Source organism: Vitis riparia, chromosome 13 (assembly GCF_004353265.1).
Source record: "Vitis riparia cultivar Riparia Gloire de Montpellier isolate 1030 chromosome 13, EGFV_Vit.rip_1.0, whole genome shotgun sequence".
NCBI classification, from domain to species: domain Eukaryota; kingdom Viridiplantae; phylum Streptophyta; class Magnoliopsida; order Vitales; family Vitaceae; genus Vitis; species Vitis riparia.
Genome location: NC_048443.1, coordinates 8,388,577 through 8,412,976, shown reverse-complemented (window position 1 = coordinate 8,412,976; position 24,400 = coordinate 8,388,577). Strand labels below are relative to the sequence as shown.

Sequence of the window (24,400 nt, the reverse complement as noted above, 5' to 3'; positions counted from 1 at the left end):
GTTTGCTGAAACTCATCATGCTTTCTGCAACGAAAGTGATTTATAGTTATTGACAGCCAATGAGAAGGTGGTAAAATCCAAGTTTATAGTTATTGGCTATGGTACCTGCATTGGGAGATACAGTTTGAATTCTGGTGGGAGTTCCTCTTCTGAGTAAAGGCGGTCAGAGAAATAAATCCTTCTCAGCCGGCAATTTGCATGAACCTGAACTCGCAATGTCTCAACATAGTTGGTTCCATATGCTCTTCTGGTAAAATCAGCAAGATTCAACTGGATCGTATTCCATCCCTCATCCATCCTCAATGGCATAGTGCATATATATGGCTTCACTCGAGTCACAGCCTACAGCATAAAAAACCAAATTCATACTTGCATCATTTTTACCTATGTTGCTATATGCATAGTTTTAAAAGACACAAAAGTCGCCTACAGCTTAGGCACAAGGTGTAACAGAGACGTGCACCTGAGTGAAGTGAAATGCGACGTGGGATGCATATCAATTTTATAAAATGTAATTCAAAATCTAATCCAATTAATAAAAAATTTAAGATTCCAAACACTTAAAAGAAACATTTAATAAAAAAAGTAATAAAATTATATAAATTTCAATATAAAATTAAAATTTTCATGAATAGAAGTGTTTAAAAAGGAAGAGTAAAGTCGACAAAATGTGCCTCTACAATAAGGCGCATGTCTTGGCAAGCAAGGCACTATAACTAGGAAGTGGTTGCACCTTGAGCCTAGGTATGCTTACAGCACTTCTTTTAAAACTACAGCTATATGATCTCCTTTTTTTTATAGACAACAAGAACATGCATTAAAAAGCGCCAAAAATGAGGGGGCGCGCCCTACGTATACAGGTTGTATACACAGAAACAAGCCAAACACACCTCAAACAAAGAAAGACCACACAAACAAACCAAGCAAAGTTAACCACAAAAAAGAGTATCTAGGAAAACAAATCACCATGCCCAATTCATATTTCAGTATCCTTAAACTACTAAAGCAAGAACATTTGCCAACACATACTTTTTTTGCAGTAAAAATATACAACTATCATCTTACACCCTGCTTTCCCATTGTTCAAGAATGGCTATAATACCTCCACCAAAAATCTTAGCATTCACAGAATAATACTAGAATAAAGTTCTCTTGCAGTAAACATAAACAACATGTTGAAGACAAGCTCTTCACTCCCCTCCCTTTTTAGCACTAGAGAACCCATTTACCTACTCCATAGACCAAGACCACCTTCCCAAGAGTAGAACCCAAAGCCTTTCCCATGGGGAGCCATGAGATACCACTAAGCTATAGAGGCAAGTTCTATTCAACTGCTTGAATAGAGAAACTGAACTATTCTAGACCGTTCATAAAAATCATGAGCTGAATTCTTTATCATACTCCTGCATGTGTGTGTGTTTGTGCCCATAAAAAATAGGTATGTGTGAGTGTGGTTGGTGCAGGGGTATGCTAGACTGCCTGTGCATGTGTGTACAGGTTTTCTCACTTATCATTGTGGACAATCTCTAAGGGATTCACAAGCAAGAACAAAAGCTATCTGGTGACATCTCCAAGGGAAACAAAAGAGCAAGCACACACATATTTAAGTCTTTAACACCTTAAGTTTTCCATCTACTCACTTATCAGCCCATTGTGGATGCCAGCTGGAACAGAAACATGTCCTTCCAAACTCCACTAAAGCTTAAGATAAGCGTGCCATCTCAGTAAAACCAAAGGTCAAATGAGACATTTATTCAGTCCATAAAACTCTTGGTATGATGTTGAAGAAAAAATGTTATTGACAACATGGACAACCACTTGTTTTGAAGCATATGGAACTCAAGGGAGATCAGCTAATCTTAGATGGAAAAGGAAAATACATAGATTACAATTTTTATAGCATAACCAAACCAAACAATGGTACGGCTATTCATAAGATTTTATTAGAAACCAAACAAATAGGAGAACCTCAATTAAAGGCTATATGCATATCAGTTGATGGTGTTGGGAAACCATAGTATCCAGCCAAGATAATTGATCACATGTCTTCCTAGGATTCATTACTTAGAAATCGATCATTTGGTTCAAATAATTCATGCTGCCAATAATAGAATATTCCTTAAAGACTAAACTAATCTAATAAGATCCTGTCAAGTGAAAATTGTTGTCACAACAAGAAAATCAAGAGAAAATAGCACAGTATTAAGACAATTGGGCAGACTTACACACTTGAAAATTAGAAGCACGAAAACGTCGCCTGACATTCTTATCATCCAGCACTTGAATCTCAAACGTGAAATATTTCTTTAGATTCTTTACAATCATAACCAAGAACGGTAGCTTTATACCAAGTGTTGCAGCAGGGTCTGCTGGGCATGTAATGTATGTGGATTGGACATTTGACCCAACTATTTCAAGGACATTGGAGTGTATATCTTCATCTTGAGTTCGTTTTATCTGGCCATTGACAACTGCAAAAAATCCAGAAAAGGAGGCATTTTGCACATTTATTTTGACAAATTAAATGCTTGTGTCATCATCAGGTCAAATAAATTAAAGGCACAACACCAATAAAAGCAGAGCATCCGAAATGGATAAAATATGTTTTCCCTTTAATACATGGAAATTTGCTTCATAGGAAAAGGTTACCCAAGTGTAACCCAAACCAAATCGAAGTTTGAGTTTGCAGAAGCTTAACATCAAGTCACACTTAGAGAATTGGGAACAGGTTTCATAATCTGAGTTATTTTAAGTGGTAATTATATGTTAACAAAAATATATTATTTTTATTTTTGTCTTTTTTTTAAATTAAAAAATAAATAAAAATTTGACAGGCAAAAATGAATTTATCAAGATGCACCTAATGAAAAAAAGGATACAAAGCAGGACACAGAAAGTATACAAGCTACAAAGGGTACCAAAAGGCTAAGAGGGAAACACAAACAACAAAAGCCCATGGCAACCATGATGGGGGGAGCATCAATGAGGGGGGAGCACCCATGAGTAGGGGGGAGCACCCATGAGTAGGGGGGAGCACCCATGAATGTCATGATGAAGGTGGTGTGATAAAAATTCACAAAGCCCAGGGTACCAAAGGTCCATCATGGATGCCACATGATAAATACCACTTTAAGGGAACAAAAGGTAAGGTTAGTTAAAATTTACTTTAATGAAATGTTTTTGCAATTTAGAAGCTCTAGATGCATTAGGCAAGTTTTCATAAATACAACCTTTGGTTGCTTCGAATTGAAAATTATTTATCACTAAGTTGTCTAAAAGCTTTAGTTGTTGAATCCAGAAAAATAGGGCACTTCCTTCCTTTATTACCTAGCACAAAGCAACCTCCTTTCTTACTTAGCACCTAAGACCCAACTATGTTTTATTGGATTGAAACTTTTCAGTTCAAGGCACTGATGGGAAGCAAATATTTTTACCACCTCTTTCTCTCTGTGTGTGCATGTGCTTATCTACTTTTCATTACTTTACCTCTAGATGCCTCAACATATCTCTCTTCCCACAATTCTTTGGTTGTCAATAGAATCCTTACACATTTATATACCAGCATGTTCAAGGCCTAAATTATTGAACTAAACATCTTCACCCTATCTAGAATGCCTTCCACAATTAATAAATAAAAAAAATGAAAAATAAGGTGAGAAAACTATAATTCTTACATTCTTCTCTGACTTCAATCAAAATAACAACTGGATTTATAAAAATAATAATAAAAATAAAACAACTTATTGCCTACACAAAAGAAACTTGCAAAAATTTTCAAGCTCATTTCATGCAAAATAGATTTTTATCATTTCTTTTCCATGCATGATAAGTTTTCTAATAGGGACGAAAAGGGATAAAAAGCCAACAGGATGAGGAAATTCATCTGACAACTAACAATCAATTGGGAAAAATATTGAAAGAAAGAAAGTTCGTTAATGCAAAAGAGAGAGAGAGAGAGAGAGAGAGAGAGAGAGAGAGAGAGAGAGGGAGGGAATTGGAATTCATTCGTTTATCATAGTAGCAAAAACACAGAAGAATTTCCAATTAACTCTTTTTGCACACAAATAATAGCAAAGTGCAAGAATTTTGAAGTGCCAAATATCTAAATTTCCAAAAATCTAACACGGACTCGAATTCCTAGAAATCCCTTCCCAATTCCTTTACTTTCCCCCAAATACCCCATTCTAATAGCGTGAATATGAACAGTATCACCGGTAAAGACAAGAAGAAACACTCACCTTCTTTATCCCAAATCTGCAAAGGCTTGCTCCTATAATACCCAAAAAAAAAAATCGGGGAAAAAAAATCAGAGCTTTGAAAAGTAGCAGAACTTGAATTAAAAAAAAAAAAAAAAAGGGAAGAAACATACCCGAGGCTGTATAGAATTGATAGAAACCCTGACTGGAATGTGTTCTTAAACATTTTCGCTCAATTCATCTGCAATCAAACCTAACAATCAGAAAAATTCTTTATTTTTCTTTTCGTTGCAATGTTTTGTTGCTGAGAAACAACAGGAGGTGGAAAGGGCCTAGGGTTAGGGCTACCTGGATGCAGTGCAAGACGGCGTCGTTTCGGATGACGAAAGAGTTTAAACCACAATCTCTCGGTTTGAAAAATATATATGCTACGAATATAAATATTAACATACATAATTAAATACTTTAAATTCTTTAGTAAATCTTATCATTTTTAAGAATAATTTTAAAATTCAAAGAATTGACTAATTAATTATGGATTAAATAAAATAATTCTGAATACGATCTTTGTAAAAAAAATTGACTTATTTATACCTTAAAAAAAATTATTTGTTTTTATATTAGTTTAAAATATAATAGTATTAACTATTATTAATTCATGAGAATACATATGGTGCAAAAAGTTATTGATTTATTGATGAATGAATATTTATTAATTTAGAGAAATATTATATTTTTATTATATAATACTTTATCATATACGCCTTATAAAAAATAGCTATGGTCAAAAGTTAGTAAATAAAAATATAAGAAATTTCAAAAAAGAAAATATGATCATTAATTATAGAAGATAGAAAGATTCCTAAAAAGAAGAAATGTCTTTTAAAACTTAATGCCCTAGAAAAAAAGAAAAAGAGGAAGAGGTTTTAAGTATGTGATGATTCCGAGAAAGTATTGAATTGTGCAAAATAAGAACGGTTAAAAGTTACTTAATATTATATTATAAATTTTTATTTACTATTTTTGTATACTTCGTCAGTTATTAATTTATATTTCTGTAAGTCCTTAAGGATTTTTAGAAAACTTATTGTCATATACATTTAAGGAGGTTATTAATTTAGTACATTGATCCAAGATTTGATAAAAAAGATTTTATTATTTAAGCAAGATTGATTATTAGTTTATTAAATATTTATTTTCACTATTTATGATTAGTTTTTATTGATCATGATGCTATCGAGGTATTGGAAAGACTAAGAAAGCCTAGATACAAGACGCTTTTATTAAGGTGCTTCTTGAAAGAGATTTTGAAATTTTCAACCAAGATTTTCACATAACAAGGATTTTGATTAAAACACTTTTAGTTTGTAGCTATCAAGTGATTATCCACGAATTACTTTAGGTGATTCTCCAAGCTTTTAGAAGTGAATTTTAAAAAATTATCAAACACTTAATTTTTATAAAAAAAATTCTATCTCTTTCAAAATAAAGACATTTAGAGGGATGTTTCGAAGTTATAGTTGTGCCTAAGTGATAGGAAACAACACCTATGTAATAAAAATCAAAATCATTTAGTTTGGTATGCAAAATTCCTAGAATTGTATATTGGTTATGATATACCAAAACCAAGAATGACAACCCATTGGATTATGTTTGATCTAAAAAAACTAATAAGAAAAATGATTTTCACAGGTTTGATTTTACATTAAAAAATACAAGAGAAAACTAAATATAATTCAAATTAGTTAAAAGCCGGTATATTTTTAAATTATTTAATGTTTGTATAACAAATTTAAAATTAGTAAAAAGGGTTTGAATAACATATAAAAATATTAGGTTTTTACATCTATAATAAACGATATGATCAATAGAAAATATGTTTGTTGTGTTAGATGGCAAAGAGTGGAAAACACCATTAGAAAAAACATGGATGCCATTTGGAGGACTCATGGATGGAGATGGAGTGACTCTTAGAATGGTTAGATGATGCAGCAGGGACTTACATCAGGGAGCATTGTGACATTATCATGAGAGAATATGCCAAGAATCATAAAAATGCCTTAAAATTTTAAAGCAATATAGCAAGGTTTAGTGCAAGGTTCTCTGCCTTAGAGGCTAGTAGTCTTACCATCTTTCCAATGAACCACCTCTACATTCCATCCCATAAAGGAAACAAATGAGTTAGCACATAAAAAGAACACGAGGGACACCTTCCTATACAATGAAAAGTTGACTTGCATCTACAATTTTTTTTTCTTTTACATTAAATAAGTTTTGTAAGAGATGAACTACAATTACAAGACAAATATTTTGCTCTCTAAGGCCATCAACGTGAAGTCATGAAAGTGTAACTAAAGCAAAGTAATTGAGTAAGCATGATGACTTGTTGTCCATAGTGTAAATATTGTACTCATAAAATTTTTGTAACATGAGTATAATCATACAAAACAAACTTGTACTATATATTTTGAAAAACATCAAATTGATTTTTTTGAAAAACATTAATATATTAAAAAAAGTTTGGTTGTTAATAGAATGCCCGATCAACATAGAAGGACTTACAAAATGGTTAATCCCAAAGGTTCCTTATATGCTGCTAGGCGAAATCACAACCAATCTAATAGTATACTAGAAGCCAGCAATTATCGACTAAATTTTCATATCATCATTAGCCTCACTAAGAGTAACAAAGGTCAACATTTTTTCTCTTATGGATGAGGGCCAGATAACTATAGTCAAATAAAAAAATAATTTCCATATTTAGTACTTTAGACTTATCTAAACATATTATTTATAACAAAAAGATATATATATTTTTTTCATAATCCCTTTACATGAGGCAATGATTGAGAAATTTCCTATGAATGAAATGAAAGATTTAAAGAATTCTTCAAATTATAATTCTAATAAATATTGTACTTTAAGTATACATTTTTTTATTTAACCGCACAATAGTCTTATGAAAAATTAATTAATGTTTGCACATCTTATGAAAATTCAATTTGTATTTATATTAACCAATAGTAGTATAATGAGTTTCTAGAGTACAAGGAATAGACATAATCACTTGTACAACTACACTATAATAATCCATAATACATTGATGAATGGTCCATGATTAATGGAGAAAGAATTTAAAGAAAAACAAACAACAAACTACCTAGTTTTGCTAATGTTGGCTGATCAGACGTGAATTACACTTCTTGGATGTGGGACGCCGGAGTTTATGGCAACCTACTTGCTTAGGCATTAGTTGAGGTTGAAACTCGATGACCTGAATCCTTCTCTTCTTTTTTACTGTTGGACAACAAATTTCAGGGGCCATGATCAGATTATAAGTTTCAAGTCTTTTCTTTAGAAAAAAAAGAAAAAGAAAAAGAAACAAATACCATTCTCGATATTTTTATACGATTCTTGGAGTTTCCTTTTCGTAGACTCAAATTTGGATTCCAAAGCAGCCATGGACTTGTTTAGTATGGACTTGTCACTCTCTATTGCATGATTATTAATTTCGTTTTTCTCATCAGCCGCTTTCTGATTGAAGCTTCCTTTGTCATTTCCCTCAGCCGGGGTTGAATCTATGCATGCCTTCTGATCATCAGCTATGGGGTCGGAGCATGGTTTTGAATGTCCCTCAGGCTCGCTTAAGGGTTCTTCTGGCTTCAGAACTTCAATTAGTCTCTTCATCTCTTTGCCTCTACATTGTGTTTTCTGCTTTTCTCTCCCACCACGAGAAGTTCCCGTGTCGTCTCGAACATCTACACCAGATTTATAACATACAGATTGTTTAGAAAATCAAATAATCAGTTTGTTTCAAAAATAGGGCCAATAAAAATTCGAAAAACAAATATCCTTACTTCCATTCTCATCAATTTCATCGAAGAACTTGATCACGTCGGTTTGTGAAACAATGCAGAGGAATAGATCAGTTAGTAAGACAGCGCCATACTTGTTTGGTAATGATCGAGAAAATGAAAATTTTAAAAAATGGGATACCTGAAAGAGAGCCAACGTTGTGGGATGATAAGGAGAGAAAGCCCCATCATCAAGTGGAGGGATAGGGAGGCAACTCTCTTCTTCTTTCCATGCGGAATCCAGGATTTCCATTTCGATCAGAGAAAGCAGCAGCTTGGGAACCAACAATCACACCTGAAGAAAGTAGAGTTTGCAGACAACGTGTTCTTGATTTCTTGATTAGATAAGATACAGTTTATAAGAAAGTTAATAGTTATAGAGTTTATTGATAATACGTTTTTAATTGCATATGTATATCTAATGTGTTGGGTTTGGACTCAAATTCTTTATTTATTTAGTTTTAGGAAAATCAATATTTTCAAAATTTAATATATATATATATATTATTTATAATAATAATAATAAAAAAAACATGTTTTCTCAAAATCCCCTTATTTGAATTGGGTAATCCCAAAGCAATGGATGTAGAAATTTCAGGTACTTCCAAAGGAAGGGATGTAAAATTTATTATTATTATTATTATTATTTAACTTTATAATAAATTATATATTTTTATAATTATTTAACTTTATAATAAATTAGGTAAAATAATTCATGATATCCAATTTCTATTACTTAGGTTGACTAAACTTTGTTTTCCTAAACAATTACTTTAAATTTCTTTCTTTAAAAAAATTTAGCCTTATGTTTGTTTGACATCCACCCATTCAAATTATTTATTTAAACTTCTATTTAGATTAATATTGTACAAATGTTTATGTCAAAATTCTTTAATGCTTGAAACCACACCAAAAACAAATATAGGTGTTTTGAGCATTTTAGTAAAGATGTTTGACAGGTTGTTTTTAAAACCAATTTTTAAAAATAAAAATAAAAAACTTATTTAAATAAGTTGTTTTAAAAAATAAATTTTGATTTTTGATCTTGTAAAAACATTATAAATTCAATTTATATAATATTAATTAAATTTAATTAAGTCTTATTAAAAATAAAAATAATTTTTAATTAATAATAAATTAAAAATAAATAGTATTTAGTAAAATAATAATACTATTATAATAAAATTAATAATTTTACTTTATAAATATATATACAAAATAGTATTTTAGTATATAGCAAAAAATATTAACATTTTCTTAAAAAAATTTGTTACAAATGAGTAACTATTTAAAAACAATAATTATAAACAATATTTTATTTAAAATGAATAGCAAATGAAGTTTAACTTTTTTAACATATTAATGAACCAAGTTTTTCATTTTATGCATATTTTTAATACTCAATTACGAACATAATATTTTAGTTGCAAGTCCAATCTTTTGAATTCCAAATTATTTTTTAAAAAAATAAAAAATTTAAATTATTCATTAAGTCTTACTTAATTTATTATTTATTAAACTAGTGAGAAAATTAAAAAATAGAGTTGTATGTATATGAGAAAAAGTAAACTCATAATACATAATTTTTAGTCTATTATTTTTTATAGTGATTATCTTTATTCAATATTTCTTTTTATTGATTTAAATGTTTTTGTTAGTATTTTTCAAAATTTTATTATAGTGATAAAAATTTATTATTTTTAGTCTACTATAATAAAAAAAAAAATTGTTTTATTTTGAAAAATTGTTATATTATGATTGATGTTTATTTATTAGTCCTTTTTTTTTGTAAATATTTTTCAAAATTTTCTTGTAATCATAAAAATGATTATTTTAGTATTTTTTTTTATCAATGTAAATATTTATATATTCTTTTGTGATGAAAAGTTCTTGGTTTATTATAGTATTTCCTTTTCGTAATTAAATTGTATGTCCTTTTTATAATTTACTAATATTAAAAGCATTTTTGTACTTATGCAACGCATTGTGAAAAACACTCTTATAATCACTTTTCTAGATTCTCACAAAAGTGTTTTATAGAAGCATGACATCAAAGAAAAAAAAAACACTTTCAATAAAATACTATGAAAATAAACTCCAAATTCAACAAGATTTAATATGTTGGATTTATTAATGAATCTAATAATTTTTAAAAATAAGTTAAAACTCAAAGAGTAATTCAATTAATACAAAACCAAATTTAGATAAAAATTAGTCTAAAACAACTCTATTGTTTGTTTTCTTCATAGATTCATTAAACAATACTTAATGCATTGGATTCACTAACGAGTATAGAAATTTTAAAATAATTTGAAACTAAAATAATAAACTCATTAATACTATAAATTTATAGATAAAAATTGGTTTACAATGACTTTATTATTTCTTTTTTACACATACTTATATTTTAAAAAAAAATTCTCACTAGGAAAATGAACTTCAAATCAACCAAGGCTATGTATTGAATTTATTAGTGGGTTTAAAATTTTACAAAAGTAATCTAGAACCCAAAAATAGATAATTTTTTAAAGCAAAACAATGATTGCATATATGTTTAGTTTCCTAAAAGAAAAGCTTTTCTAGTTAAAAGTAAATAAGAAGACAAATGTTTTCGTAGCAAAAAAAAAAAAAAAAAACTATATTCTTACATAATGTTTCTCTTCTATATAGAATCATTATTTTCTAATTTTTTTTCACTAGACAAATAAACTTCAAGTTGAGCAAGACTTAATGTGTTGTATTCATTAACAATTCTAGTCATTTTTAAAAATAATTTAAAACTCAAATAATAAACCCATTAATACACAAAATTTATGGATAAAAATTGGTTTATAATAACTTTATTATTTATTTTCTACACATAATTATATTTTTATAATTTTTTTTACTAGGAAAATGAACTTCAAATCAACCAAGACTTTCTATTGAATTTATTAATAGGTTCAACAATTTTTAGAAAGGATTTAAAACTCAAAAAATAGATCTAATCACTAAAAAAAGAAAAAGAAAAAAGATAACAAATCAAGTAAGATGCAATTAATAATGTTTAATTATTTAATGAATTTTTTATTTTTTAAGAATAATTTGGAATTCAAAAAACCAATCAAGGGAGTTGTTAAATTAAAACATTATAGAATATTATTTTCATAATTGAGCACTAAATGTATGCATATAATAAAAAAACTTAGCTCATTTACATGTTAAAAAAGCTAAACTTTATTCATCATTCATTTAAAAAAAATATTATTAAAAGAAATATTATTTTTAAATTATTATTCATTAAAAAAAATAGGAAGATGTTATTATCCTAATATTTTTAACATATACTGAAAGAGTGTATTTTTTTTATAAAATATATAATTTATAATTTTATTATAGTATTATTATTCATGTTTTATTAAAAACTATTTGCTTTAAATTTATTTTTAATTATAAAATTATTTTCATTTTTAATAAGGCTTGAATTAATATTATATAATAAAATTTATAATATTTTCACAAAATCAATTTAAAAACAACTTATCCAAACAAGTTTATTGTCTTTTATTTTTAAAAATTGTTTTAAAAAACAACTTGTCAAATGCCCTTACTTCTATAAAATAAGAAAAAAAATTATTCTTTATTCCTTAACTTTAAAACAGTTTTTAAAAACAAGCATCTAAAAACATGCCCCCTGAACCACCTTATATTTTAATATTTTCAATGAAATTTTTTTACTAAAAAAATGAATCATTTTTTTAAAGTTGTTTTTGTGTCTCTTTTTGTGGCAATAATAACACTCTATATCGTTCTAAAAGTATGATTAGGAACAATCGTTTCTCTTATAATAATACCTCCCTCATGATTTATGTAATACCTAAGAGTCAAGTTAGCCTAAACATATAATTTTTGGCTCATATGCTTAAATTTTAGGCCCCATGAGTTTAAAGCCCTATAGGTTTAATTTGGACTGTATGCCAATAACAACAACAACAACAACAATAATAATATAAAAACCTTAAAACATGTTCTAAATACACTTTAAGATGTTGTAGAGAATAAAAGCCAAAGAAAAGTTGAGATTTCAAATCTAAGGTGAAAAGAAGATGTTATTGTTTTCTCTTTTTGTGAAAAGTTTCAAGGTATAAGGGCTTTGTTTCAAAAAAATTTCCTTCTCCTTAACATACAATTATTATTTTGGTTTCACGAAGAAAAAGAAATTATTAGGAAGTGTCCCAAATTCCTAATTAATATAGATTCTTTTTTTTGTAAAGAATATTATATAGAATAGTTTTAGGTTGATATATTATTGTAATATTAGACTTCTTTATAAAATAAGGAAAGTTGTTGGAAATATCTTTATAAATATTCTAGGTCACGAGGAAGAAAAAGTTATGAGATAGAGATGGATCTGTAACGACTATACGAGGTGAATAGAGATGTGAGAAAAAACGGGAGGTACCCAATGGAGTGAGATGGCTCGTGGTAGGGCAAAGATACGAAGAGTGGGGAAACATGGGATGTTTCGATAATCCAATAGTTGTATCTGGTTATGTCCTCTATAATGTTCTGGTTCTGTCCTCTGTAATATTTTCTATTATATAGTGGAATGATTCTCTTTCACCCGTGGACGTAGGCATAGTTGGTCAAACCACGTTAAAACCTCGTGTACCGTTTGTATTGATTATTTTATCGTCTTGTTCTTAATTAATGATATTTGCATGAAAGCCTCCACCGTTATAACAAACTGGTATCATAGCTTGGGTTGAAGATTTCTGGAAGAATAAAAGATCACAAAGCATACAAGATGAAAACAAAAGGAATTTTCAGTTGAAAATGGTGTCGATTGTTCTCTCATGGTAATATGATACAAAATTTTGTGTCATGGAGAGTTTGAAGATTGACTTCATGGAATGTGACCATTGACTTCATGGAATTTGAAGATTAACTTCATGGAATTTGGTCCAAGGTGGAGATTGTTAGGAAGTGTCCCAAATTCCTAATTAGTATAGATTTTTTTTTTTGTAAAGAATATTATATAGAATATTTATAGGTTGATATATTATTGTAATATTAGACTTCCTTATAGAATAAGGAAGGTTGTTGAAAATGATTATCTCTCATCCATGGACGTAGGCATGGTTGGTCGAACCCCGTTAAAACCTTGTGTACCATATGTGTTGTTGTTTTTATCTTTGTGTTCTTTATTAACAATGTTTGCATGAAAGCTTCCGCCGTCGTAACAAATTAGTATAAGAGCTTGGGTTGAAGATTTCTAGAATAATAAAATCATCACATAGCACACAAGATGAAGACAAATGAATTTTTAGTGAAGGTGGAGTCGATTGCTCTTTCGTAGTGATATGATACAAAAAAGTTTGGTTCATGGAGAGTTTGAAGATTGACTTCATGGAATTTGGTCTAAGGTGGAGATTGTTAGGAAGTGTCCCAAATTCCTAATTTGTATATATTCATTTTTTGTAAAGAATATTATATAGAATAATTTTTTTGGTTAATATATTATTGTAATATTAGACTTCCTTATAGAACAAGGAAGATTGTTGGAAATATCTCTATAATATTCTTTACAAAAAAGAAATCTATACGAATTAGGAATTTGCGACACTTCCTAACAATCTCCACCTTGAACCAAATTCCATGAAGTCAATCTTCAATCTCAACCATGGACATAGGCATGGTTGGCCAAACCACGTTAAAACCTTGTGTGTTGTTTGTTTTGATTATTTTATCTTTGTATTCTTGATTAACGATGTTTGCATGAAGTCTCTAACAAAATAATTAATAGAAAAGTATGTGAATAAATAAATTGATATTTAGGCGAATCTAAAATTCATAAATCTTAAACTTAGAGTTAATTTGATGAGGATTTGAGAAAAAAAAAAATAACCCTAGGATAAAAGCTTAGATATGATGGGAATATCCTATAGATTAATACATTCCATAAACAAATACTACAAATAAAGACGGTTGTAGTGGTAAGATCAAGAATCCATTATAACCGCTACAATCATTTCATATGAAGCATTTGGAAGAGAAAAACCTAGGAGGCGATTTCATGACCAAAATCGAATGATGAAAAGAGAAAACCAAGGATGCAGTCGTCATGACCAAAATTGAAGAAAACTAGTTAATATGACACACCATGATCATTTCATGTGTGGAACCCAAAGGCTAACATGAGTGACTTCACCAAATATGTGTAAATACTAATGGTTCCTTAAGCGTATGAGTTGCAATTGTAGTTTAAAAACCTAGTGAGTCAAGCGTCGAATCTCAAAGAAGTGACCTTGGAATGCAAGTGAGGTGGAAAGATTCAAAGAATGAAAGTTGGATGTAGATGACAATTCTTTTTTAAATCTTGCTTGGGAAGAAAGTTGTTGAAAAGTAGTTATAGGGACAAAAACAAGAATTACTTAAAAACTTTATAAGTACTTGTAACACACCGTTGAGGAAGGAGGGATCCTTAGGGTCCCTTCCTTACCATGGAATGATCCTTGTTATCAATATATTTCATTTTTACAAATTTTTTCACTTGGCAAATTAATAAACTCCAAATTAAGCAAACTTAATACATCAGATTCATTAATGGGATACTTCAATTAGAAGCATTGCCAAAAGCACTTTACTTTTTTGTATAGACAAAGTTATTGAGTAAGCATGATGATCAACTTTCAATCGTGTAGATATTGTACTTATATTATAAAATTTTTGTAACATGAGTATGATCAATCAAAACAAACTTCTACTATATATATTATTTTTGTAAAAATATCAAATTGATTTTTTTGAAAAACATGCGTATGTTAAAAAAAATTTGGTTGTAAATGGAATGCCCAATCATCATAGTGGGACTTACAAAAATGGTTAGTCCCATATGTTTCGTACATGTTGGTAGACAGAATCACAACCAATCTAATAGTATAATAGAAGTTAGAAACTATCCTATTGACTGGATTTTCAGATCATCATTATCCTCACTAAGAGTAACAAATGTCAACATTTTTTCCCTTGTGGACTCGAGCCAAATAACCAAAATGTACATGAAGGCAAAACTGTAGTCAAATAAAAAATAATTTCCAATTTTAGTACTTCAACTTTGTCTAAACATATCATTTATAACAAAAAAAAAAAACATATATTTTTTTTCATAATTCTTTTACATAAGGCACAATATAGACATTTCCTATGGATCACATAAGAGATTTAAAAAATCATGCAAACTATAATTCTGATAAATATTATACTTTTAAGTATGCATTTTTTTTATTTAACTCCACAATAGTCTTATGAAAATTCAAATTAATTGATGTCTGCACAACCTATGGAAATTCAATTTGTATTTATATTAACAAATAGCAGTATAATGAGTTTCCAGAGTACATGGAATAGACATAATCACTTGTACAACTATACTATAATAATCCATAATCCATAATCCATTGATGAATGGTCCATGATTAATGGAGAAAGAATTTGAAGAAAAACAAATAACAAACTGCCTAGTTTTGCTAATGTTGGTAGATCAGAAGACGTGAATTACACTTTTTGGATGTGGAACGCCGAACTTTATGGCAAACTACTTCTTTAGGCCTTGGTTGAGGTTGAAAGTCGATCACTTGAATCCTTCTCTGCTTTTTTGCTATTGGACAACAAATTTCAGGGCCCATGATCAGATTATAAGTTTCTAACTCTTTTCTTTAGGAAAAAAAAATGTTGTTCTCTATATTTTTATACGATTATTGGAGTTTCCCCTTTGTATATTCAAATTTGGATTCCATTTGCATGTCATCCATGGACTTGTTTACTAGGGAATTGCCATTTCTTTCATGATTAATTTCGTTTTTCTCATCATCGGCTTTCTGATTGAAGCTTCATTTTTTATCTCTCTCGGTCGGGGTTGAATCTCTGCATGCCTTGTGATCATCAATTATGGGGACAGAGCATGGTTTTGAATGTCCCTCAGGCTCGCTTGAGTTGAGGGTTCTTCTTGTAACGACCTGTTCCCAACTGTGTAGATATTGTTCGCTTTGGACCTAAAAGGGTCATCACGGCTTTAAAACGCGTTTACTTGGTTAAGAGGAGCCTCTACATATATAGCGCCAAGAAATATCTCCCCTATCCGATGTGGGACATCACAAACACCCCCCATGCAGACACAACGTCCTCGTTGTGTCCCACGGGATTGCGGGGTCAAATAGGCAAACATCCCTTACGGAGCCAAACAAACCCCCAAACCGAGATCGGGGATCGGCTTTGATACCATTTGTAAAATATTTACATAATCACATAGATTAATCATACATGATTAAAGGATACTAACAATAGGAAATCAATATAAAGAACATACCGGTTTGAGCCATGATAAAAAACCGTGATTGATTATTGCAACCAAGTCTTCATCTCTATGATCTTGATAACAGCTATGGTGGCTCTATGGGAAAATGGAAAAACCCTTTTTATCTAGATTAGAGAGGGGACTTAGCATAACTCAAATTGGATTCTCATTGGGCCCTCCCATAATGGGCTCCAATGAGACCCATAGCCTACAATTGCCACTCAACTGAGCTTCTACTCAAAAGATGCAAAACCCAATCCAAAATGTGATCACTAGTTAATTGGGCTCATTATATAATAGACTATCCATTAACCCATTTTTGCAAATACAAATTATTCAATTAATGTTAGCCCATATAAAAAATTTTTCCAACATTCTCCCACTTGGGCTACATTAATTATTTTTGAGGATTCATTAAATTCATTTTGAAAATAAGACTCTCGGGTTAAGTACAGAAAAGTTTATTTTGTGTGGCCACACTTTTATTTTTATTTTTTATTATTTAAAGAAATGATAGTCTATATGTAGCATCTTGTTAAACTTATCCGGTCCAACATGGTCTTAGTATTGGACTATAATGGTCTATATGTTAATCTCAACAAACATAATGCCCCTTATAGTCATGAATATTTATAACCATATCGACATGGATCGTAAACCCAGTAGTGTAGTAAGAAATCAATGCCAACATGTGATCATCATCTATATGCATTGTTTCTTATCAGTCCTCATTATAATTTACCAACAAAATGAAATTGTAATTGCAATTTCTCAACAAAATGAAATTGCTGCAATTTCTAAACAATATGAAATTGCTTGACTTTATCAAGTCATATGTCACCAACAGTGCACCACAAGATCTCAAAATAGTGGTATTTGTGACATCCAATAGTATACAACTGTAATTCTTAAGGTTCAATATCTCAAGATGCCATGTTGTATGTAATTCAATTACGACATGCTATAATATAATACTTAATTATGATGATCATAATAAAAAGATTTTAATTTTGCAAGTCGCAAAACAATAATGATCAATGTTTACATAAAACAATAATTGAAATAAGGGAAATCGCAAAAGCTCCCACTAAACCAAAGAATCAAAAGACTTAATGACACCCATATTCACAACATGTTCCTTGAACGTTATGGGATTTAAACCTTTGGTTAGAGGATCAACTAGCATGGACTCAGTTCTTATGTGTTGAATCACAATATCTCATTTCTTCACTAAGTCCTTGACTGTAAGGTACTTGATTTCCATATGCTTAGAACCCGTACTAATCTTATTGTTCTTAGAGTATAACACAACTGCATTATTGTCACAATAAATCACAATGGGTCGAAAGATGGAATCAACAACTTGCAACTTTGAAATCAAATTTCTTAGCCAAATAGCTTGAGATGATGCACCATAACAAGCTACAAACTCAGCATACATGGTCGAGGATGCAATTAGGCTCTATTTAACACTTTTCCATGAAATGGCTCCACCAGCTAACATAAAAATGTATCCTGAAGTAGATTTGCAATCATCATAACAACCACCAAAATTAGAATTTGAGTATCCAACTACCTTGAGATTATCCACCCTCTTATACACAAGCATAAAATCCTTCGTTCTTTGTAGGTATCTCATGACTTTCTTTGCAGCAACCCAATGATCATGTCCATGGTTCGATAAATATCTACCAAGAGCATTAACAATGAAGGTGATATTAGGTCTCGTGCATACTTGTGCATACATTAGGCTACCAATGGCACTAGCATAAGGAATAGTCTTCATGGCATCCTTTTCCAAATCATTCTTTAGACATTGTTCATTACTGAGTTTATCTCCCTTCACAACAGGTACATCACCAACTTTGCACATCTGCATATTGAATCTTTTAAGCACACGATTGATAGAGGCTCTCTAAGATAGCTCAAGGAGGTTTCGAGATCTATTAGGATAAATCTCAATACCCAACACAAAAGAAGCTTCTCTAAGATCCTTCATGTTAAAATTAGCAGACAAAATACGCTTGGTATCGTTCAAGAGATTCACATTGCTACTAGCAAGTAGAATGTCATCGATATAGAGAACCATGAAAATGTATTTGCTCCCATTAACCTTCATGTAAATGCACTGATCAAACTTGTTCTCTATAAAACCAAAAGACGTCACAATTTTGTCAAATTTCAAGTACCACTGGCGAGAAGCTTGCTTGAGACCATAAATTGACCTTTTCGATCTGCATACCATGTTCTCATTTCCATTTTCCTTAAATTCTTCAGGTTGTGACATGTAGACCTCCTCACTCAAATCACCATTGAGAAAAACTGTCTTGACATCCATCTGATGAAGCTCTAAGTCAAAATGAGCTACCAACGCCATAACTAGCCTAAAGGAATCTTTGGTAGAGACTGGTGAGAAAGTCTTTGTGAAATCAATGCCCTCTCGCTGTGTATACCCTTTAGCAACCAACCAAGCCTTGTATCTTTCAACATTTCCTTTGTTGTCTCTTTTGGTCTTGAATACTCATTTGCATCCAGTGGGTTTATATCTTTTAGGAAGATCAACAAGTTTCCAAACATCATTGTCTGACATAGACTGCATCTCATCTCTCATGGCAATCAGCCATTCATTTGCCTTATCACTACTGAGAGCTTCACGATAAGTAGTAGGGTCCACTTCTTCTCCAATGTCATACTCTCTCCCTCCAAGGTAAACATAATAATTGTTAGATAAGGCAGGTCTTCTAGTTCTTTGTGATATCCTCATTTCCACAGGAGGAATCTCATCCACAATAAGGTTTATTTCGACAATGGGGAAATTGACAGTAGCAACTCCTTGTTGAATCCTAGAATCAAAAGCTCCAACATCAAGGTTAACGTCTGAGACTGGCAAAGGTAAATAAATAACATCCATGGGTTCCACTCTTTCATCAGATTGAGAGGGTATACTATCAGCAACATCCAACTCTAAAAACTTTGCCACTTAAGACTCAACAACTCTAGTGCCACGAGTCAAACAATAAAACTTATATCCTTTTGAATGACTAGGATACCCAATAAAGTAGCACCTAGTAGTTCTCGAATCCGTCTTCTTTAAAGAAGATCATAGATTTTCACCTCAACTGGACATCCCCATACTTTAAAATGATTCAAACTGGGTTTTCTATCTGTCCATAGTTCAAACGGTGTTTTAGGCACAGACTTACTAGAAACACGGTTTAGAATGCAGGTTGCTGTTTTAATGGCTTCACCCCATAAGTATTCTAGCAAATTTGATCTACCTATCATGCTCCTTTTCATTTCCATAAGAGTGCAGTTGCGCCTTTCTGCCATGCCATTATGTTCAGGACTACCAGACATAGTATATTGAGTAATAATACCATTATCTGGTAAGTACCTTGTAAAAGGTCCCTTTTGTTGTCCAACATCACCATGCTTCCCATAATACTCACCACCTCGATCAAATCTCACAATTTTGATGACTTTCCCCAGTTGTTTCTCAACTTCAGTTCAGAAGACTTTGAACATTTCAAGAGCATCTGTCTTTTCTTTGATAAAAAATACATAGCCATAAAGGGAAAAATCATCAATGAATGTAGTGAAGTACTTGTTGCCACACAAGGTAGTGGAATAAGGTCCACTAATGTCTGTATGAACAATCTCCAAAAAATTTTGACTACGAGTTGCACCATTTTTCTTATTCTTTGTCAATTTTCCTTTCACACAATCAACACAAATTTCTAAGTCATCAGAATCAAGGCGGGGAAGAATCCCAGAACTAATTAAACATTCTACTCGTTCTTTAGAAATGTGCCCCAAACACTTATGCCATAACAATGAAGATCTTTCCTTAGTCAAAGGTCTTTTAGCAACATTGTTTTCAACATTGTAAGAACAAGTAGATAACAACGACAATCTATAAAGCCTGTCAGATAAAACACAATTGGCAATCAATTTACAGTCATAAATCACATCAACTCTTTTATTTGAAAAAGTGAAACTATATCCAGCTTTATCAAGTACTGAAAAGGAAATTAAATTCCTTCTAAACGAAGGTACACAAAAAACATTGTCCAAAACAAGCCGAAAACCAGAATCTAATTCTAAAACAGTAACCCCAATATGCTCAACATCAATCCCGATGTCACTGGCAACTTTAAGCTTTGACTCTTTTCCACTTGGCTTCCTCAGATTTCTTATCCCCTGTAACGAAGTTGCAACATGAACAGTAGCACCATTGTCAAGCCACCATGAATCTAAAGGAACATTAACTAAATTAGATTCAAAACAGACATAGGTAGATAACATATCCTGTTCTTTCTTTTCTTCTCTAGCCAATTCTTAAACTTAAAGCAATCAACCCTCTTGTGACCCCTTTTGTTGCAGTGATAGCACTTAAGGTCTGTGTTCTTGGCATTTCCATTCTTCTGCTTTTCACTCCCACTCTTCTTGAAATTCTTGTTTTTCTTATGACTATGGAAGTTGGGCTTTCTAGCATTTTCAACTCTCTTTTGATTATTCGGTTTTCCAAGAGCAACAAGATGAGCAGATTCATTCTTTTCTCTTTTCAGCTTTTCCTCCTCAGCCACACACTTAGTGATCAGGTCATTCATACTCCAAGACTGATTCAGGGTGTTGTGTGTAGTCTTGATTTGGCTAAAAGAAGATGGCAGAGTATTGAGGGCTTGATGAACAATAAACTTATCGGGAATGGGAATGTCTAGTGCTTTCAATCTAGTTTGAAGATGCACCATTTTTAGGATATACTCATGAACCCCTTTCATATCATCATACCTCGTATTCATCAATTCATCCATAAAATGCCCAGCTTCAGCATTGTCAGATGTTTGGTATCTATTTGCCACAACAACGAGAAATTCCTTAACATTGTTGCTCTCAGGTATTCCTCCAAGGAGATGCTCAGCAATGGACCTCTTGATTGAAATGAGACTCAAACGGTTCGATTTTTCCCATTTTGCATAATGAGTTCTTATAGCTTCAATGCTTTCATTAGTAGGCTTAGGAGGTTCATCTTCACGTAGAGCCATGTCCATGTCCATCATTCCTAAAACAAACTCTATGTCTGATCTCCATCTCTTATAGTTCGACCCATTAAGAATTTCAATTGTAGCATTATTGTTATTCACAGCAAAGGAAACTGATTGATAAAATTTTGCAACTAGATCAATTATGGGCAATAGGTAAAAAAAAACTTAAATAAGCATAAGCAATACAATACAAGAATCAATTGTACTCAAAGTTTTTAAAGGCGAAAGCGTAAGGCGAGGCGTTTTTGTGTTCGTGAGGCGAGGTGTAAGCCTCGAGGCGTTGGGGCGTAAGCTTTTTGAACCTCACATTATATAATTAATTAATATTTTTAAATATATAAAATAAAATAGCATAAATAAAAACATGAAAACAATTTATTAGAATCATAAAAAAAAAAAAAAAAAAGCATACTAGTACCCTATTTTCATAAAAAAAAAACCATAACAAAGTCATAAAATAGATTCTAGATTCAACTATACTAATAGTTTCAAACTTTAACAAAAAACCATAACTAAGTCATGAAATTAAAAATAGAGTCAACCATAATAATAGTTCTAAACTTTTACAAAAAATCCATAACTAAGTCATGAAATAACAACTAGAGTCAATGTATCAATAGTAGGAAAATGTTCACTATCATGTATCCCCATTTCATGTAAATCTTCATCTTCATCTTCATCAATTGGTGTCAAATTCAACTCCTTCTCTTTGCCTTTGTCTCTACTTGTACCTAGCATAAAGAATTAATTAAGTGTAAATATTATAAGTTTTTTATTAATTTAATCAAATTCATGACTTCAATTTTTGAGTACTTACTTGGTACTTCATTATGTTTCCTTTTGTAGAAATGTGAAGAAACCATGTGATCCGATGATGTTTCAGTCTCTTGGGAGTTGGATGACACAACTCTAATGGCATCAACACTGAATAACTCATTATCTTGAAGCCAACAAAGATCAAGGGGGAGGAGGGGATCTTTTTTCTCCGCAATCCATTCATCATCCGAATCAATCTCCTCTACCAAAATTAGATCAACATTTTGTTTCCTTTGTAAACTTCACTCTTTCAATCTAGTGTTGTATCTTACATACACTAGAGCATTCAACCTTTGATGTTCAAGTCTTTTTTTTTTTTTTGTATGGATCTACAAATAATAAAAGAAACAAATTTATGTGTTAAAATGAAATAAGGTTCTCTGACATTGAAATAGAAATATATGTATAAAAATTTACAAAAATAAAAGTATTACCGACTCAAATGTGCTCCAATTTCTTTCACATCCCGAAACACTACAAGTAAGGCTAAGGACTCGAATAACAAACTTTTGCAACTCCGGTGTTGAACCCCCAAAACGCATCCACCAACTTGTAGGACTTCTTAATGTTTGAGAATCAATTGCAATACGACTCCCAAATTCACCCATTGCTTGGTCATATGAGTCCAACTAAATGTCAGCTTATAAACGTTCTTGATAGTCCAACATCCTATACATGCATTCAATACATGCATTCAAATAATCCCTTCATCACCTCATCAGCATTAGAGAACTTATCTCCATACCGCAATTGAGGATTAAGATAATAACCCGCTGCATGTAAAGGTCGATGAAGTTGCGGAGTCCATCTTGCATCAATTTTTCTCCAAATTGGGCCATATTTTCTCTCCACACCCCGACAATTAAATGCAATCTTCTCCTTAGTTGAATCCATCAACTCATAAATATAACCCATGGCCGGTCTTTCCTCTGAATCAACCTCTCTCAAGACACTAACTAATGGAATAGTGGTCTTTATGCAAAAAGCAACATAAGACCAAAAATTTGGATCAAACAACACTGTACTTCGAGTTTTCATACTTTCTACATTTTTAGCCCATGTGCTTGAACACCATTTTTTTTTTAGGAGAACATTGCTATAAGAGCTTGCTTTTGCTTATAAAGACTTTGGAGAGTAAGAAACGCAGTAGCAAATCGTGTAATTGTTGGATGAAGAAGTTCATGATTTTTTGTAAATGTTCTCATCAAGTTAAGAACCCAAGTATGCCCATATATGAACTTCACTACTTGCCTAGCTCGAGATAGTGTAGTAGCATGAACATTTAGCTTTCCAATATCCTCCAACATCAAATCAATACAATGAGCAGCACAAGGAGTCCACCACAATTTTCTCATTTTTTCCATAAGCCTCATTCCAACATTCACATAATTAGAGGCATTATCAATGATGACTTGCAAAACATTCTCCTCTCCAATTTCTTCAACCACCTCATCAAGATATTTGAACATCAATTCCCCATTTTTTATTGTATCAGAAGCATCAATTGATTTCATAAACCAAGTGTCAGCAGGACTATTCACCAAAAAATTGATAAGACACCTACTCTTTCCATCTGTCCAACCATTTGACATAATTGAACATCCATATTGTTTCCAAGTTTTTTTGTGATCTTCCATAATGATACTTAGGTCATTCACCTCTTCTTTAAAAATCCATGTCCTCAATTCATGCATAGATGGAGGCTTAAACCCGGGCCCAAAATTTGCAACAACATCTATCATAGGAAACCAATAAGGATCATTCACAGTGTTGAATGGGAGACCTTTTGAATACATAAACCTACCAATTTTTCTATACACTTCCTTCCTTTCTTCTTGCTTCCACTTTGAATTCAAAGTAGTTTGTCTAGGTTGTGAAGTGGTAAATTTATCCATGGGTCCCCTAGGAATAGGTTCCCCACTCCCACTCCCACTCCCTAATGTCCCTATTGTTTTAGACAAGGCACTCTCATGCATTGAAGTTGGACTCATACCAATTTCTTGGAGCAATTCATTTCTTTTCGTTTTTTGATCATTAAAATTGACCAATGCCTCTTTACATTCCAATATAGCATCTTCACTAACCTTGTTGCATGGTTTCATACCATGATGAGTTCCAGCTAAGTGATACTTGAGTCTATTCACCCCTCCCGTG

The 24,400-nt window shown here is 31.4% G+C and overlaps 1 protein-coding gene across 1 annotated transcript; it reads right to left on the bottom strand.

Annotated features, from left to right (window-relative positions):
• LOC117927734 (cilia- and flagella-associated protein 20) lies at nucleotides 1–4,574 on the bottom strand. Its single transcript, XM_034847391.1, has 6 exons — nucleotides 4,545–4,574; nucleotides 4,370–4,437; nucleotides 4,239–4,270; nucleotides 2,230–2,471; nucleotides 106–342; nucleotides 1–24 (listed from the first exon to the last, which is right to left on the bottom strand). Exons 2-6 carry the CDS (start codon nucleotides 4,420–4,422, stop codon nucleotides 16–18), a joined length of 573 nt encoding a protein of 190 aa, XP_034703282.1. The 5' UTR covers nucleotides 4,423–4,437; nucleotides 4,545–4,574; the 3' UTR covers nucleotides 1–15.
• Nucleotides 4,575–24,400: the final 19,826 nt, after the last annotated feature.

What these genes read in the sequence shown, in the direction of transcription:
- LOC117927734 (XM_034847391.1), bottom strand. Translation starts at nt 4,422, where the DNA reads ATGTTTAAGAACACATTCCAGTCAGGGTTTCTATCAATTCTATACAGC. An exon ending in TCAATTCTATACAGCCTCGG is followed by an intron (nt 4,271 to 4,369) that starts GTATGTTTCTTC and finishes TGGGTATTATAG; the next exon opens with GAGCAAGCCTTTGCAGATTT. An exon ending in GCAGATTTGGGATAAAGAAG is followed by an intron (nt 2,472 to 4,238) that starts GTGAGTGTTTCT and finishes GATTTTTTGCAG; the next exon opens with TTGTCAATGGCCAGATAAAA.